Source organism: Sus scrofa, chromosome 9 (assembly GCF_000003025.6).
Source record: "Sus scrofa isolate TJ Tabasco breed Duroc chromosome 9, Sscrofa11.1, whole genome shotgun sequence".
NCBI lineage: Eukaryota > Metazoa > Chordata > Mammalia > Artiodactyla > Suidae > Sus > Sus scrofa.
The window spans coordinates 117,060,287-117,077,769 of NC_010451.4; the positions used below are offsets into that span (position 1 = coordinate 117,060,287).

Here is a 17,483-nt window from a genome sequence, read left to right on the forward strand (position 1 = left end):
TAGCTTACTAATAATGCAATTAAATAAGAAGAAAAAAGTATATTTAATTCATAGCTACCAAAAGCTAAATTGTTGGGCCTGAGGCAGCAATGGGGAGAGAGAACTGGTATTCTATCAGGAACCTAAGCAACTGTTCTCATAATCACTCTTCTGCTTGTTTTGCCAGGTGATGCTTATCTGCTCCTGCCTCTTTGAAAAGAGGCATCTGCTTCTAAATGCACAGCTTCCAAGTTTACATGTCTTCAAGTGACCAGCAGAGATGGACTAGCATCTCAGCATCCCAATTCCAAAATCTTGCAAAAATATGCTTGGCTAGTCCTGGATTGGGTGGCTACTGCTAGCCTTTGAGAGTCACAGTGGGTGTCATTATATAATCCAACAGTGCTCCAGAGGCTCTCCTGGAGTGAAGGCAGGGTGCCTAGAATCCTGATTTGTGTTTTTTTCTAACTTGCTTTTCATTCAGGGTGTACATGGAACTGAATGAAAGTCAGATTGCAGATCTCCTCTTACAATTCAGTATTTTAAAAAAAATACTAATCAGAGATTGTAAAATTAGTTTGTGGCCCAAACCCAGACTACAGACATCTTTTGTTTGGTCCATGTTGTAGTTAAAACAATGAGAAATTTTACATCAAAAGTAAATTATTCAGAAAATATCTACTGAATTTGACAGGAGGTCATGAGTAGTCTTGACATAATAGTAAGTGGAACTCACTGTTCACTACTGATTAAAGGTCCTACACTTAGTGAAGTTACTTGTTAACTTGTAGATTTTTGTTCAGTAGTGTGCAAATCCCTATTTTCCTTCCAGAGGAACACATAACTCCAAAGGCCATATGTAGTTTACTACACCATAGGACATTAACCAGCTTATGTCTAACTTTGAAAATGTACACTAACATTCCATTGTTAAATTGCCCATAAGTACTCAGCTATGCAAATGCACTTTTTGATAGTTTTAACAACTTATTGATTCTATCATTAACCAATGAGTTGTATGAAATAGCAAAGCTCATTTTATATTTGCCTGAGAATCTTGATTTCACCTTTTTGAAATTACACTTTAACAAAACTTTTGATTACTGTCAAAAGGGCACTCAAAGCACAATCTTTTAATAATTCACTTACAAGGAAGTTCAGGCTGCAGAAAGATGAACTCACCAAACAGAAATTACAATATTTATAGGAAAAAACTATACAATTTCCAAGTATAGACTCTGTAAGTAGTTTGTTCCTGCTGAGAAACAGTAATTCTCACTATTATCCATACTTTTATTAGACATTAGCATTGCAAAAGTCAGAGATAAAGTGTGTTTGATTTTTAAGGAGTCTAATTTTATAGGAAAAGCTCAGGTTCAGAGTTTCATTGGGGAACTAGAACTAGACACAATGAACTGATGTGTATGTTGATGATGTTGGTTTTTGTTTGTTTTTGTTGTTTTTTTATCTATCTCAGGATACAAAGTTTTTGTTTTTGCTTTGAGATCCCATGTACCCAATTACTCGTAATGGCAGCAGAGCAAGGAGTCAGTTTTGCTTCTACATGATAGATGTATGGACAATTATAGTATACATCTGGAGAGAAGCAGAATTTTGTTTTGTTGACTCCTAAGAATGGGAATTCTGAGGTGTTTTAAATGCGGGCAGAAAGGGAAGACAGACAAAGCCAAGTGACGATCTGGTGGGAAACCATTCCAGAGAGAAAGCAAAGTTTACATGCAGAACCAGAGGTAAGAAGAAACTCAGTGGATTCAAGGAATGACAAAAATACCAGTGTTTAAACCAGGGAGAGGGGAGAGTGGTGAGAGATGAATTCCATGAGATGGGAAATTTATAAAAGGTGAGATATAAAATCATGTAGAACATCCTGGGTTATAGTGAGGAGTCTGGACTTTATTCTATACAATTGTGAAGGTTATTCTGGCTGCCCTGTGGAAAACTGTGGAGAAGGAGAGAAACCAGTTAAGAGGATAAAAATCCAGACAAAATAATGACACCTTAGTCTCAGTTGGTAGCAGTGGAGATTATGAGAAGTAGTTTTATTACCAACATACTTTGAAGATAAAACCAAGACTTGCCAGAAGATGGGATGTAGGACCTGAAACTGAAGACTCAAGTATGACTTCTTGGCCTGAGCAATTAAGAGAATGAGGTGGCCATTCACAGAGCTAGCAAATCATTGTAAGAATTGCAATGAGGTGTGAGGACGAGAAATTGAGAGGCGTTTTTTTACACAAGCTGAGTTGGACCTGCTTATGAGACATCCACGCAGAGACCGTCTGGATTTCCGAAGAGTGGTGGGAATGAACATATAGGTGGTGTTTAAAACTTGTGACTTTAGGATATCTGAGGGGTGGAGTTGCTCCAGGTGCATAATCAAGCAAATTTTTACCACTGCATTAGGTCAAATTTTCACATAGTGCAATGGGATATCTGTTCCTATTTAAGTGCCTAAATAATTCCAAGCTTCCAGTTAGACACTTTTTAAAAAAAACCTGAAGTATAAATAAAATGCACAGATCTTTGGAGTTCAGTCCTACGAATCTTGACGATTGTTATCGGTATTACATTTCTACCAGGAAAATTACCTCTTGGGCCTACTTAAATATAACTTTTAGTTAAAAATAACATACACAAGAAACTGCACAGAAGGACGCTCAATGAAATTTCTACACAGTGAACACATCTGTAACCAGGGCTCAAATCAAGAAAAAAAAATTAGCCGAATCTCAAAAGCCCCCTCGTGGCTTCTTTCTGTCACTGTCTTCCCAAACACAACCTGATTTTCAGTCTCACAGCTTTAGATTTTGTTTAAATGGAATCAAACGATATGAACTTCTCTAGTTCTAGCATCTTTTCCTTAACGTCCATAAGTTGTGTGCAAAAGTAATTTGTTTTTGTATTGTACTTCTGATTCTTTATTGAGATAATGGCCCTGCATTTTTCTGTACTTTTTTCCTTCTGTGACTTGCGGATCATCTTTACCTTGGGGTTGATAAAGCCGAGTGTGGGTTATTTGACATCTCAGGGGTAACCGTCTACATTCTCAACCGTGTTTCAGACGTTTTGAGGTCCCCAAAGGCTAAAATAATCTATCTGAAAAGTGAGTTTTTCAAGGGCCTTACTAAGCCGGGCTGCAGGAGTCAGAACCGGAGCAGAATGCAGCCTCAGGAAATCTTAGCTCACATTTTCTTTGACATTAATAGGCTCACTGAAATCGAATCCAAATCTGGTGACTGGTCGATGAAGGAAGCAAACTCAGCCACCCCGGGAGGCGCCCAGCATATTAGGAAGCTTACTCCGCTTCGGAGCCGCCACTGGGTCCCGCCACACGGCCAACGCAACCCCACCTCCTACTGCGACCGGTGATGACGCCACCACGTCGTATACGCTGAATCCTGACGTCCCCAGAGCGCCAGAACCCAGTGAAAACACAACCGTTCCCCTCAGGATCCTGCGCACTTAATGTCCTCGTTTTTTCCCGTTTTAGCACACGTAGGCTCGCCTTTATCCCTTTTTTCGTCCTTTACTCGCATACGTTCACAGTCTTAGACAAGATGGCCGACGAAGTGGCCCCGGGTCCTAGAGCGCACCGAACCACTCGACTGCCTAGTCAACTTCCGGTTTAGGCCCCGAAGATTGGTGCGTTATTTCCGGGGTGGTTTAAGGTAAGCAGAAGCGGCGGTTTCGAGCTGCGACTGCGCAGTCGGCGCGATGGGGGTCAAAGTAAATTACGTACAGTTGCCCAGGCGGGAAGGAAGAGGCGTTACTCTTCTCGAACTGCCGGTTTGATCGCGAGAGTTGAGCCGTTGCTACGGGGCGAGGTGGGCGGGGCGGGGCCAGGATAGGCAGGGCGGGGCCAAGCCCTATAGGCGGTGCTGGAGCGGGGTGGGCCTTCGGCGACGGACTCGCGAAGGTTCCAGAGGCGCCGCGTGCCGGAGGCCGGCTGCTCTCCCGTTCAGAGTCGGGCGTGTTCTCAGGCCGCGGCCACGGCCACTGCGACTCGTGTCCGTGCGATCTGCGCTTGGAATCAGCGCGCTCGTTGCGGCGTTCCTGTTCTCGCCCTGTGCCGGTGGAGCTCGGGCCTTGCCTGACGCAGCTCGACCATGGCTTCAGCTTTGGAAGAGGTAAGGGGTCTGGCCTCATCTTCCTCCCTCGGCCTTACTAAAGCTTCCCGCTGCGTCCTTCGCCCCACCGCCCTGTTTCCCCTATCGAGCTGCGCTGCGGCTGCCGGCGACACCTGCCTGTCTGGCAGCTTTCCTGCGTCCTTGGGTTCCCGCGCTTCCCCGCGGCCTCCCACCCGCCCAGCTGTGGCGGCCCCGGTGCCGACCGGCCACTGCGGGCCTTCGGGGCTTCGCTTACCCCGGAAAGTTGCCGTTGGATGCCTTCCACAACCCCGGCCGGCGGTCGGCGCTGTAGGTGAGCGGAGGTGTGTTGCGGTTCTCGGCGGCAGGTGGATCCAACCGTGGACCCAAGAGCTGGTCACCTTCACGTTATCCTCAGGCTCTTTTCACTCCTTTTACACCAGCCTTTGGACGTGAAGCTTCGTTAAATTAAAGCCGATTGCAAAAACTGAGAGTCGTTCCACTGAGAGGGCAGTTGGAAGGTGAGAAGTCCTCAGTCCTAGCACTTAAATTCTCTGTCATGTTTTCTCTACACATACTTTGGGCAAGTTATGGTGCATCTCTGGGCCACAGTGGTATCCATTTCACAGGGTTGTAAACAGTGCTTGGCAAAACAATTGTTTGCTATGTGCGTTTTAAAAAATAACTATATTGGGAAATTGGTTGTAACTTTTTTTTAAAGCTCTATAAACTCAACACAGGTGGCTTAACTTTTTGGAGATTTAGTTTGTGCAATTACAAAATGGGAATAATAATACTTGCTTTGCTCTTTTTTCTGGCTTAAGTACAATGACAATACTGTTAATCACAGTTAATTGTTGGGTTTCCACTAACTAGATTTACTCCCTGGGAATCTTCTGCTTAATATGAACAAGACTGGGAAATCCTCACATTTGACTTTTTAAGTCGAAGAATTTGCTTTAAATGAAAAAGTGTGTATGTGTTTTAAGTATTATTGTGGATAATGTGCCACAAGTTTGTTATGTGTTTTAAAGATAGGTCTTTGGGTACCACGTGCCCTGAGGAAAGACTCTGAAGTGACTGTACATACACGAGTTGCTCAATATTTATCCCTTTCAAAGTAACAGGCTTTCTAATTGCAGTGTATAAGTTTAGGGACATTTGGGGGGTTTTTTTGTTTGATATAAAATTCGCTGTTTTTACCATCTTAAAGTGTATAATGCAGTGCTTTTTTTAGTATATTCACAGTGTTGTGCAACCATCAGTATATGATTCAAGAACATTTTCATCACCCCCAAAGGAAACCTATTAAGTGGCCATTAGGCGGTCACTTCCCATTACTCCTCTTCTGCCAGCAGCCACCAGTCTGCTTTCTGTCTCTGTGGATTTGCCTATTCCGAGCATTTCATCTAAATGTAATCTTAAAGCATATGACTTTTTTGGCCTCTTAGCGTTATGTTTTCAAGTTCATCCATGGTGAAGCATATACTTTTATGGCTGAATAATATTCCATTGTATGTATATACCACATTTTGATTCATAAATTGATGGACATTTGGTTGATTTTCACTTTGATTATTATGAACACTGCTGATGTGAATATTTGTGTACAGCTTTTTATGTGGGCATAGGTTTTCAAATCTGTGGTATATATGGAGGAGTGGAATTACAGAGTCATATGGTTAACCGACAAACTGCTAAGTTCTTTTCCAAAGTGCACTATTTTTCATTCCCACAAGCAGTGTATGAAGGTTCCAATTTCAGTTCATCCTCAGCAACTCTTATTTGCTGGAGTTTGTTGTTGTTTGTTGATGTTAATCATCCTGGTGGGTGTGAAGTGGTATGTCATTATGAATTTGATGTGTATTTCCTTAAATGACTAATGATGTTGAGCATCTTTTCATGTGCTTGGTGGTCATTTGTACATCTTTGGAGAAATGTCTGCTCAAGTCCTTTGCCTGTTTTGAACCACTTTGGTTTTAATGCTTCTTAGTGAAGAACTTGGAAATAAGTTAGAAGAGAAAGCTTGAATATATTTATGATAGGAATAAAAAGGAGATGTGATTTTGCATAAGGAAGATAAATGAATGCCTAGAGAAATTAGGTGACAAACTGCTGTATCTCAGGCATCTTAAAGATATTTACAGGAAAAGCACCAAAGGGATCATTATTACTCATTTCAAATTTGTAAATAACAGAGAACTAAGGAATTATCTTAAACAGGCCTGCTGTAAGTTGCTTCAGACTTAACAGTGGATATCTCATTTTTGTGGTGCTGTAGAGCCAAACTGGCTGTAAAGAGGGTCTGGGCATACATTGCTAAATTCACAGAGTTCTGAGTCTCCTAGAAAAAGGATCCATATTGTTTAGAATTTATACATTTTCTTTTTTAAAAAAAACCTAAATCCCTACTCTGGAAACAAAACATACTCATTTTACATTTTAAATGTTTTAATCATATTATTAGAATCAGCGTGACTTTTTGAAGAAATTATAACAAAAAGATTGCTTTGGGAGTTCCTTTTGTGGCTCAGTGTGCTACGAACCTGACTAGTATCCATGAAAATGCGGGTTCGATCCCTGGGTTTGCTCCCTGGGTTAAGGATCTGATGTTGCCATGAGTTGTGTTTACGTCTCAGATGAGGCTCGGATCGTGGGTTGCTGTGGCTGTGGCCGGCAGCTGCAGCTCCAATTTGACCCCGAGCTTGGGAACTTCCATATGCTGCAGGTGTGGCCCTAAAAAGCCAAAAAAAAAAAAAAAAAAAGATTGCTTTGAACTAGCAGCATCGTGGTTGTATGCTCGAAAGATGAGTTGCAGTTTTTTGCCTTAGTAATAAATGAATTTTGAGAGCCGGAGATAGAATGTGGACCAGAGACTGGGCACACAGACTTTTTAAACCATGTTTTTAGCAGTTACATACAGGCAAAACAGAGTATTGGAGTTAAATGAGATAAAAAGACTTGTGATAAAAGAGTTCATTTTTCTGTTTTTGCATTTTTTCTTTTTTCCTTTTTTTTTTTTTTTTTTGTCTTTTGTCCTTTTAGGGCCACACCTGTGGCATATGGAGGTTCCCAGGCTAGGGGTCCCATCGGAGCTGTAGCCACCTGCCTACACCTGAGTCACAGCAACGTCGGAGCTGAGCCGTGTCTGCAACCTACACCTCAGCTCACCACAACACCAGATCCTTAACCCACTCAACGAGGCAGAGATCGAACCCACAACCTCATGGTTCCTAGTCGGATTCATTTCTGCTGCGCCATGACGGGGAACTCCCCTGTTTTGCATTTTCTAATACTATTAAGAAACATAAAGACTTTAAAACTGTACTTCACATATTATACTGAGTTATCAAGCATTTAAATATTTTTATTTTGAGCATTATATGATCTCAGGCTATAATATCAAAGTCTTCTGTTCAAATTGCTAGTATCAAGACAGATTGTAAAGTCATTTTAAGAAAAAATGAATCCCCTGTTTAGAAAGATCTTACAAATTTGCATTATGTCAGAGGATAACCGAGGAAAAGTTTTTAAGCTCATTAATTTTCTAACAGTGTCTTTGACTCTTAACCTCACAAAATCTTGGCTCTGCCCCTGAAAAGAAATAGCAGTAGCCTTGGATAGGCAATGTCTTGGTGTAACAAATAAGAAGCAGGTGGCATTTCCAGTGATCCAGGATTGTGTTTTATGTTGGATTATTTGCCCAGGTTTTTACCCTTTACTGTGCAACCAAACCAGGTCCCAGACTTCTGATGGTAAAAGAAACCTGGAGCTTCAGAATCAAACTTATTAGAAGAAATATCTTTTTTTTATCTTTTGCCTTAAAAATGTAAACTTTTTATATGTATTATTTGGGATAGGAAGATCAGTGAGGACCAGTTAGTGATGGAAAGTAGAGGATAACCTGTCAAGTTGCTGTAGCATTTCACCACACTCATCATGTATTCACTTATATCTTTTAATATTTAGAAAATTCCTAATATCTGATGACGGACTGGAAGTTACAAGGAAATGCAAGAATTCCTTTTTGTTGAATTTCATCTTAACAAATCAGAAAATGTTTATAAATCACAAAAGTAAAAAAAAGAGTTAACAGTCTACCAAACTAGAAAGTTTTGGCTCGATTACCTATTGTTACTTGAAGATTAGGTTTTCCTATTTTAAAAAAAGGGAGCTTGAGTTATTTACAATTCAATAGGCTGAACGAAAAAATCCTTGTTGCTACTCAACCCTAGAAAATTTAAATGAACCTCTTATTATTAGCTCCTATTTCAGTAAATTGAAATGACCAATGTGCACAACATCATGTTGTTATTTATCATAGCTAATGTGTTTTTTTAACACAGCTACAGAAAGATCTAGAAGAGGTGAAGGTGCTTCTGGAAAAGGCTACTAGAAAAAGAGTACGTGATACCCTGACCACTGAAAAGTCCAAGATTGAGACAGAAATCAAGAACAAGATGCAGCAGAAATCACAGAGGAAAGCAGAACTTCTGGAAAATGAAAAGCCGGCGGCTGTGGTTGCTCCTATTACAACAGGATATACAGTAAAAATCAGTAATTATGGTATGACTTGCGCCCCCCCCCATCTAGTTCTTTCTGCCTCTGAGCAGCCTGTTCCTCAGTAGTGACCCACTAACAAAATCAGATTTTTTATTATCTTTGTCTTTCTTTTTTCTTTTTTTTTTTTTTTTTTTTCTTTTTTTAAGGGCTGCACATGCACATATGGAGGTTCCTAGGCTAGGGGTCAGATCAGAGCTATAGCCACTGGCCTATGCCACAGCAACTCCAGATCCAAGCTACACCACAGCTCACAGCAATGCCAGATTCTTAACCCACTGACTAAGGCCAGGGATCAAACCTGCGTCCTCATGGACGATAGTCAGATTTGTTTTCCACTGAGCCACCACGGGAACTCCCCAAATCAATTTTTAAAACAGTGTATAAAGTATTTGGTTTTGGTGATTTATAAGAGAACACCTGTCAATTCTTACTTAATAGATGCTTTTTAAGAGATTAGAAGAAGGGATGAATTTCTGGAAGCTAATTAACAAGAGGGCAAGATGATTAGTACAGTGATGAGTAGCAACAGAAGGAACCTATTCTGAAATACATTAATTATACATGGAACACAGCTTTTGTTTTGGTTTTCTTCCTTTTTTGGTTTTCACTTGGCCAACTATCCACCCATATTAACTGAAGAAGGGAAACCAGTTAAATTCAAGAAACATTTTTGAGCATCTAATATGGGCCTTTATTGTACTTGGACTTGTGAGTACACAGCAGTGACCAAGACCCAATCCTGCTCATGGTGTGGTTGGAACACATACAGCTAATACCATAACAATGTCATAATACCATTTTCCCTCAACTGATTATAGACATTTTATTTTGGAAATAGTGTAACTTGGAATCTGAGTAATGGGCTCTCATAAGGAGAGGGACAGTCTTTATGCTCACAGTATGTAGCACATAGTAAGTACTTAATATTTGCTTAACTGAATAGATTTATAAAGTACTATGGGAATATAGCTGTTAAAATAATTCCCCTGGGGGGGAGGAAAAGTCAGGAAGAATTGGAAGAAACATTTGAGTTTAAAGAGTGAGTTCTGGAGGTTCCATTGTGGCTCAGTGGGTTACAAACCTAATATCCGTGAAGATGCGGGTTCAGTCCCTGGCGTCTCTTGGTGGGTTAGCTGCAGCTCTGATTCGACTCCTAGCCCAGGAACTTCCATATGCTGCAGATGTGGCCCAAAAAAGCAAAAAATAGGAAAAAAAAAAAAAATGAGTTCAGCAAATGTAAAAAAGGAAGGCAAAGGACATGAAAGGCATCATGTGTTTTGAGTATCGTCATAGCAAAAAGCAATGTGTGTTTCATGTTTCAGTGATGCACTGCAGTACTGTAGGAGATATGCTGTGCATGTCGTTAACTGTAGGAAACTAAGGTGGTAGGATTATGGAGTATTAACTAGGAACCTAGATTTGTGTTTAGGGAGAAATTTGGCAATGTGGAGGATGGATTGAATGAATGGGGAGAAACAAAATGAAGTTCTATAGAACCATTTAGGAGATCTTTTTTCATTAACACTGAATTTTTGTTCTATAGAATTAGGTGAGGAAAAGTCATATAGTACACAGTAAATACATGTATATTTTTATCATTTGCTTCTTGTGTGATGTTTGCATGTTTTCTTTGAAAGAATTCATCTAGGTTGGAGACTGAATAATTTGATAATATATACTGAAATAGCCTTTTCTGGATATGTGTAGGTTAGTCAAATTGGCAGACTTGGATGAATTGGACTCCTTTTTTTCTTCCCCCTTTCTTTTTAGGGCGGCACCACAGCATATGGAGGTTCCCAGGCTAGGTGTCCAATCAGAGCTGTAGCTGCCAACCTACACCATGGCCATAGTAATGCAGGATCCGAGCCGCATCTGCGATCTACACCACAGCTCACGGTAACACTGGATCCATAACCCATTGAGTGAGGCCAGGGATTGAACCTGCGTCCTCATGGATGCTAGTCAGACTCGCTAACCACTGAGCCACAAGGGGAACTTCCCCTGGACTCTAAAAATTTATATTCATTCTACTTTGTCAGGGAAAGGAATTGAGGAAGCTAGGATTGCATTTTTTTGATTTGCTTAGAGAAGTAAAAATGCTTATGGAATTAGACAGTATTGATATTTAGCCAGTCAGCTTGTGGAGAATTAATAATATCTGGGAATAGGACAAAATTATTTCCATAAAAAGGGGAAATGAGCTATTCTTAAGGAATATATTTAACAATCATATTCCTCATTCTAAGGAATAAAAAGAAAGAACATGGGCTTTGTGTTCAGTAAACCTGGATCTGAATCCAACTTCTAGCACTAGCTAGATGCCTAACTTTGAATAGATTACTTAACTGCTCTGACGCTCAATTTCCTCATCTAAAAAAATTTCTTGTATATTTTTTTCATGTGTCTGTTCCTAGATTTTTATCTTAGTTTTTTTTTTTTTTTTAATGAACTATAAGCATTTGCCATTCCAGAGATTGTATCAGACTTTACTCATATTTTTTCTTTTTGTTGTTACCAGGATGGGATCAGTCAGATAAGTTTGTGAAAATCTACATTACCTTAACTGGAGTTCATCAAGTCCCCACTGAGAATGTGCAGGTGCATTTCACAGAGAGGTGAGTTCTCATATAGGAAAGACAGTGTCTTATTATGGATTCTGTTCTTCTCGGTGTCTAAAATTCTGCTTAAATTTAGAATTAATTATCCTTTACACTTGCTTTAAAGGTTGAGTCTTATCATCTGGGATGGCCAAATGCATATCCTAAGACTGTGCCTTTTTTCCCCACAAGAACTGAAGAGCACCTTTCCTGAGAACCAGAAAGATAATGTGTTCACTATTGTGTCGTAGGTCATTTGATCTTTTGGTAAAGAATCTAAATGGGAAGAATTACTCCATGATTGTGAACAATCTCTTGAAACCCATCTCCGTGGAGGGCAGTTCAAAAAAAGTACGTTTACTTTTTTTTGTCATAACATTGTGAAACCTTATGCATTTACCTGGCCAATTTATAATTAGATGAACTAGAACTGATTTATCTATCCTGTTGCCTGTTTTGTAAATTTTTATATGAACATACATTCATATGTTATCTGTGGCTGCTTTTGTGCTACCAACAGATGATGTGGCCCACAGAGCCTAAAATATTAATTATCTACCTTTACAGAAAAAGTTTGCCAGCTCCTGATCTAGAATAATAGATTATAGTAAGAATATTGCATTAAAATCAGGAGGGCATTGAATAAAATGAAAATGATTAAGAATGAAACTTGAGGGTTTGGGGTTGGTTGGTTGTTTTTTTTGCTTTTTAGGGCCACACCTGTGGCATATGGAGGTTTCCAGGGTAGGGGTCTAATTAGAGCCACAGCTACAGCCATGCCAGATCTGAGCCGCATCTTCGAACTACGCCACAGCTCACGGCAATGCTGGATCCTTAACTCACTGAGCGAGGCCAGGGATCAAACCCACGTCCTCATGGATACTAGTCAGGTTTGTTACTGCTGAGCCATGATGGGAACTCCCAGTTTTATCACTTACTAGTTGTGACCTTTGGGAGCTCAGTTAATCACTGTCTACCCTGGTTTTCTCATTTGTTTTATGAAATTGAAATGATACACTAAAATGATATATATAAAAAGTGCTTCAGTTAATGGTAGTAACTATAAGTATTAATGTGTTTTTGCTACATAAAAGGAATCAAGCACTAGCCTAGTTGGATTAGTAGAAACTATAAAACTGTCTTTGAAAAAATATTATTCATAACTTAAACTAATTGAAATAATCCCTCTTTCCTAATTTAAATAAATGAAATTTAATGCATCTGGTATAAAGATGTGCCATTCTTTTTGTTTTTACAGTTATGTAGCAGCTTAAAGGCAATTAGGATATAATTTAATGATTAGCTTGTGACTCCCTGCTCCCTTCTTCGTCTGCTAATCCCATAGTTGAAGTAATATTCAGAACACTCCTAGAGTTATGTGGATCATTGTTGAAAGAGTTTTATGTTCTTGCTGTTTACTCACCTTACAAACTCCTTAACCAGTGCTCCCTTATGATTTTCTGCCCATCTCTGACCCCTTTATGTTACTCTCGCCTTAAGTCTTAAAAGTCAGCCATTCCTCTTTTTTGAGAGTCTTCCCTTGGAGCCTTTCTCCTTCATATGTCAACTGTCTAGAAGGCCCTGTTTCCTGGATCTTGACCCATACCTTAGATTTCATCTCAGAAAGGCCTTTCTAGTCAAGTTCCTTCCTCAATCCCCATTAACACCCTCTTTAACTTGGTAGTACCTAGTATTTGAAGGTTTTCCAGTTTTGCTTATTATGAACTTTCTCCATGAGACTTCAGCCTCTGGCTTATTCATAAAAGTATTACTAGCACCTAAAACAGTCCTACACATAATAGTAACTCAAGTAATTGAGTAAATAATTTTCTAAATATTCATCTTTATCTCTGTGTGTTCTAAGAAATGGCTGTTACCCACTTTTCTTCCAGGTCAAGACAGATACAGTTCTTATCTTATGTAGGAAGAAAGCAGAAAACACACGGTGGGACTACCTGACTCAGGTTGAAAAAGAATGCAAAGAGAAAGAGTGAGTCGACTTTCATTTGTTTAAGAATTGTATTCTTTGCTAAGATTATAGATTTTCAAAGGTAATAGAATTATAAAGTCTGTAGTTTGACCCTTTACCTCTTAATGTCCACTGACTAATCCAATTATGTCTGCTTTCACCTGTCAGAGGGCACCTGAAGGGAGCTTGTGTCTAGCAAGTTGCCTTTTAAGGAGGTCTTTGTACTTGCTGATTCTTTTGTGCTGGTGGTGCTCACCATTCCAAGAGATTCCATTTCAGTAGTTCCAGAGAGGCTAAGATACCCATAAAAGGTTTTTGAATTTGTAAAAGTTTCTGACGTGAAGTTAGAACTTCATTGTCACTGGTATAGAGTGGAAATGATAAGAGTATTTTAATCCTACTTAGTAATGGCTATTCCGAAAAATGTTTAGTAGAGATACTTCCATTCTAGGTCAAAAATTCCTCTGCGCTAAATGTTCTCCTGCAGTGGTAATGTACTGCTTTTAGTCAGTCAGCCATCCACATTGCATTTGGGATATAGTTGGTAAAGGTTAGGCATTGTCTGTGGGATTGATTTTAAATCTAGAATGAATCACCCAAGTATAGGAATCTTACTGTATCACCAGTGTCTAGTACAGAATTTGGCACTTAAAAAGGTGAATGAAAAATTAAGTATAGAGTTAATGGGCCCCTTTTGCACATTGATTGAACTAGAGGTGCTGACTACATTGAGGAATGTGCCTTTATACCACTAGGCCCAAGACTCATGCGTCTCATTAAAAGGATGACCTGTATTTATTGACATATAGTTGGTTTACAATGTTGTATTAATTTCTCTTGTACAGCACAGTGATTCATTTATACATACATAAACAATCTTTTTCATACCCTTTCCTGTTATGGTTTATCTCAGGATATTGAATAATTCTCTGTGCTGTGCAATAGGATCTTGTTTATCCATCCTATATACAATAGTTCCCATCTACTAATCCCAAACTCCCAATTCATACCTCCCCCAACTCCCCTACCACCAGCAACCACAAGTCTCTTCTGTTTTGTAAATAAATTCATTTGTGTCATAGTGTAGATTCCACATGTAAATGGATAGATGGTATTTGTCTTAGTATGATCTTTATTTTAGGTCCATCCATGTTGCTATAGATAGCATTTTTTTTTTTTTTTTTTTTTTTTTGTCTTTTGTTGTTGTTGTTGTTGTTGCTATTTCTTGGGCCGCTCCTACGGCATATGGAGGTTCCCAGGCTAGGGGTCTAATCGGAGCTGTAGCCACCGGCCTACGCCAGAGCCACAGCAACGCGGGATCCAAGCCGCGTCTGCAACCTACACCACAGCTCACGGCAACGCCGGATCATTAACCCACTGAGCAAGGGCAGGGACCGAACCCGCAACCTCATGGTTCCTAGTCGGAGTCGTTAACCACTACACCACGACGGGAACTCCGCATTTTTTTTTTTTTTTTTTTTTTTTATGTCTGAGTAGTATTCCATTGTGTATGTGTATATACACACACCCCATCATCTTTAGCCAGTCATCTGTCACTGGACCCTTAGGTTGCTTCCATGTCTTGGATATTATAAAAAGTGGTGATGGAGTTCCCACTTTTTATAATAGGGTGTGTGTGTACCTTTTTGAATTGTAGTTTTGTCGAGATAGATGCACAGGAGTGGGTTTTTGTGATCATATGGTAGTTTTATATTTAGTTTTTTGCTTCCTGTAGTGGCTGTACCAATTTACATTCCCACCAACAGTGTAGGCAGTTTCCTTCTTACCACATAACCTCTCCAGCATTTAATATTTATGGATTTCTTGGTGTGGGTGGTAAACCTCATTGTAGTTTTGATTTTCATTTTTCTAATAATTACCAGTGTTGAGCATCTTTTCATGTGCCATCTGTATCACCTTTGCAAAAATGTTTACTTAGGTCTTTTGGTCATTTTTTAATTGGGTTGGTCGTTATTGAGTTGTATGAAATGAGTGTGTATTTTGGAAATTAAACCCTTGTAGCATCGTTAGCAAATATTTTATTCCATTCTGCAGGTTGTCTTTTGGTTTATGGTTTTCTTCGCTATACAAAAAGCAAGCTTGTTAGGTCCATTTGTTTGTTTTTGCTTTTATTTCTCTTGCCTTTGGAGACTGACCTAAAAACCAACCCACAATTTATGTCAGAGAATGTTTTGCCTATGTTTTTTCTAGTTTTATGGTGTCATATTTTAAGTCTTTGAGCCATCTCAAGTTTTTGTGTGTGGCATGAAGGTGTGTTCTAACTTTTTTTTTTTTTTTTTTTTTTTGTCTTTTGTCTTTTGTTGTTGTTGTTATTGTTGCTATTTCTTGGGCCGCTCCCGCGGCATATGGAGGTTCCCAGGCTAGGGGTTGAATCAGAGCTGTAACCACCGGCCTACGCCAGAGCCACAGCAACGCGGGATCTGAGCCGCGTCTGCAACCTACACCACAGCTCACGGCAACGCCGGATTGTTAACCCACTGAGCAAGGGCAGGGATCGAACCCGCAACCTCATGGTTCCTAGTCGGGTTCGTTAACCACTGCGCCACGACGGGAACTCCTGTTCTAACTTTTTTGATTTACATGCTGCTGTCCAGCTTTCCCAATACTACTTGAGATTATTTTCTATTATATATATAGTCTTGCCTCCTTTGTGGAAGATTGTATTGGCCATAGGTGTGTGGTTTTATTGCTGGGCTCTCTATTCTGTTCCATTGACCTATATGTCTGTTTTTGTGCCATTACCATGCTGATTTGAGTACTGTATCTTTGTAGTATTGTCTGAGGTCTGGGAGAGTTATGCCAAGGAGAGCTTTTCTAACATGAGCTTCAGTATGTTTCCATACATAATTATGTTTTCCCTCAATGAAATTATTTTCCACATCATATGAGGAAACATGCTTTGAAAGAATAAAAACAATTAGAAAAGTAAATGCTTATTTAATTGCTAAAAATCAACTAAAACCCCAGTCCCATGTATAATCGCTTACTGTTTTAGTTGACCACTCTTTGATGCATTAAATGTGGGTGTATAGTTTTCATTAAGATGAATTTGCACAGGAGTTCCCTCATGGCATAGCAGGTGAAGAATCTGGCATTGTCACTGCTGTGGCTCTGGGTGGGTGTCTGCTCTGGCATATGTTTGATCTCTGACAAGAACTCCTGTATGCTGTGGGTGTGGCCAAAAAAAAAATTTTGTGCATGTTATCAATTGGTACTCTTTCCCCCCCATCTCCATTCCTAGACTTCCTACAGCCTGATTTATCTGTTTTCATATATATCATGATATACTATATATATTTCTCTACTTTATATAAATATATATATCTCCATCGTTGATTGTGTTTTCTTTTTAACAGAAAGCCTTCCTATGACACTGAAACAGATCCTAGTGAGGGATTAATGAATGTTCTAAAGAAAATTTATGAAGATGGAGATGATGATATGAAGCGAACCATTAATAAAGCCTGGGTGGAATCAAGAGAGAAGCAAGCCAAAGGAGATACAGAATTCTGAGACTTCAAAGCCTTTGGGGAACTGTGATGTGGAAACATTGTTTCCAGTAAGGAAAAGTTGGTGAGCTGCACAGATAAACTTGACAGATAAGTATTTACACAGCAAAGAATTCTCCATTTCCTATTGGAAAATTTATTTTAAAATAACACTTATTAAACACTTCCTCCAAAGATGGTTTTCCTTAGTAAGTGGGTCATTTCCTTCAAGAAAGGGTAATGTTGCAGTCCAGTGTGAAATGTAAAAAAGCAAGCGTTGCCTAATGAAAATGCCATATTGTGTGTATTTCTGTTCAGCTAAGAGGTAGAAAATAAGTCATTGCTTGCCTTTCAGTTCCTGACTCAGCTCCTGACGTCAGCTACCACCAATGTAAGAATAAATAAAAATAAAACGTGAATTTTTTGCATAAAATTCAAGTTTGGACCTGTGTTTGAACACTGTTATAGAAAGGTTGATGTATGATGTATTTGGGTTTTTTTGTTTTTTTTTGCTTTTTAGGGCCACACCTGCACACAGCTCATGGCAATACCAGATCCCCAATCCACTGAGCAAGGCCAGGGGTCAAACCTGCATCTTCATGGATACTCCCAAAATACATTTGTTTTTTCTGTAGTACCAGTTTTTTGTATGGTACCAGTTAAGTTTTGCTCTCAATCAGATAGCTTGAAAACAGTAACTATAAAGCAAAAATAAATGTGAAAATCATATCTCTTCCTATGTTCAGTGAAAGTCAGGTTT

The 17,483-nt window shown here is 39.4% G+C and overlaps 1 protein-coding gene across 3 annotated transcripts; it reads left to right on the forward strand.

The window, feature by feature from the left end:
* CACYBP (calcyclin binding protein) lies at positions 2,017 to 17,156 on the forward strand. Of its 3 annotated transcripts, XM_013989619.2 has the most exons (7): positions 3,875 to 4,127; positions 4,529 to 4,606; positions 8,432 to 8,651; positions 11,167 to 11,263; positions 11,497 to 11,596; positions 13,138 to 13,235; positions 16,592 to 17,156. In XM_013989619.2, exons 3-7 carry the CDS (start codon positions 8,546 to 8,548, stop codon positions 16,746 to 16,748), a joined length of 558 nt encoding a protein of 185 aa, XP_013845073.1. In that variant the 5' UTR covers positions 3,875 to 4,127; positions 4,529 to 4,606; positions 8,432 to 8,545; the 3' UTR covers positions 16,749 to 17,156. The 3 variants fall into 3 exon arrangements, with proteins under 3 accessions (XP_013845074.1, XP_003130369.3, XP_013845073.1); XM_013989620.2 differs by lacking the exons at positions 3,875 to 4,127; positions 4,529 to 4,606 and adding an exon at positions 2,017 to 3,668; XM_003130321.6 differs by lacking the exon at positions 4,529 to 4,606 and having other exon boundaries at positions 3,709 to 4,127.

Excerpts from the sequence above, each read along its gene's own strand:
- CACYBP (XM_003130321.6), top strand. The coding sequence starts at position 4,107 with ATGGCTTCAGCTTTGGAAGAG. Across the intron at positions 4,128-8,431 it reads TGGCTTCAGCTTTGGAAGAG|CTACAGAAAGATCTAGAAGA; the intron begins GTAAGGGGTCTG and ends TTTTTAACACAG. Across the intron at positions 13,236-16,591 it reads AAAGAATGCAAAGAGAAAGA|AAAGCCTTCCTATGACACTG; the intron begins GTGAGTCGACTT and ends TCTTTTTAACAG.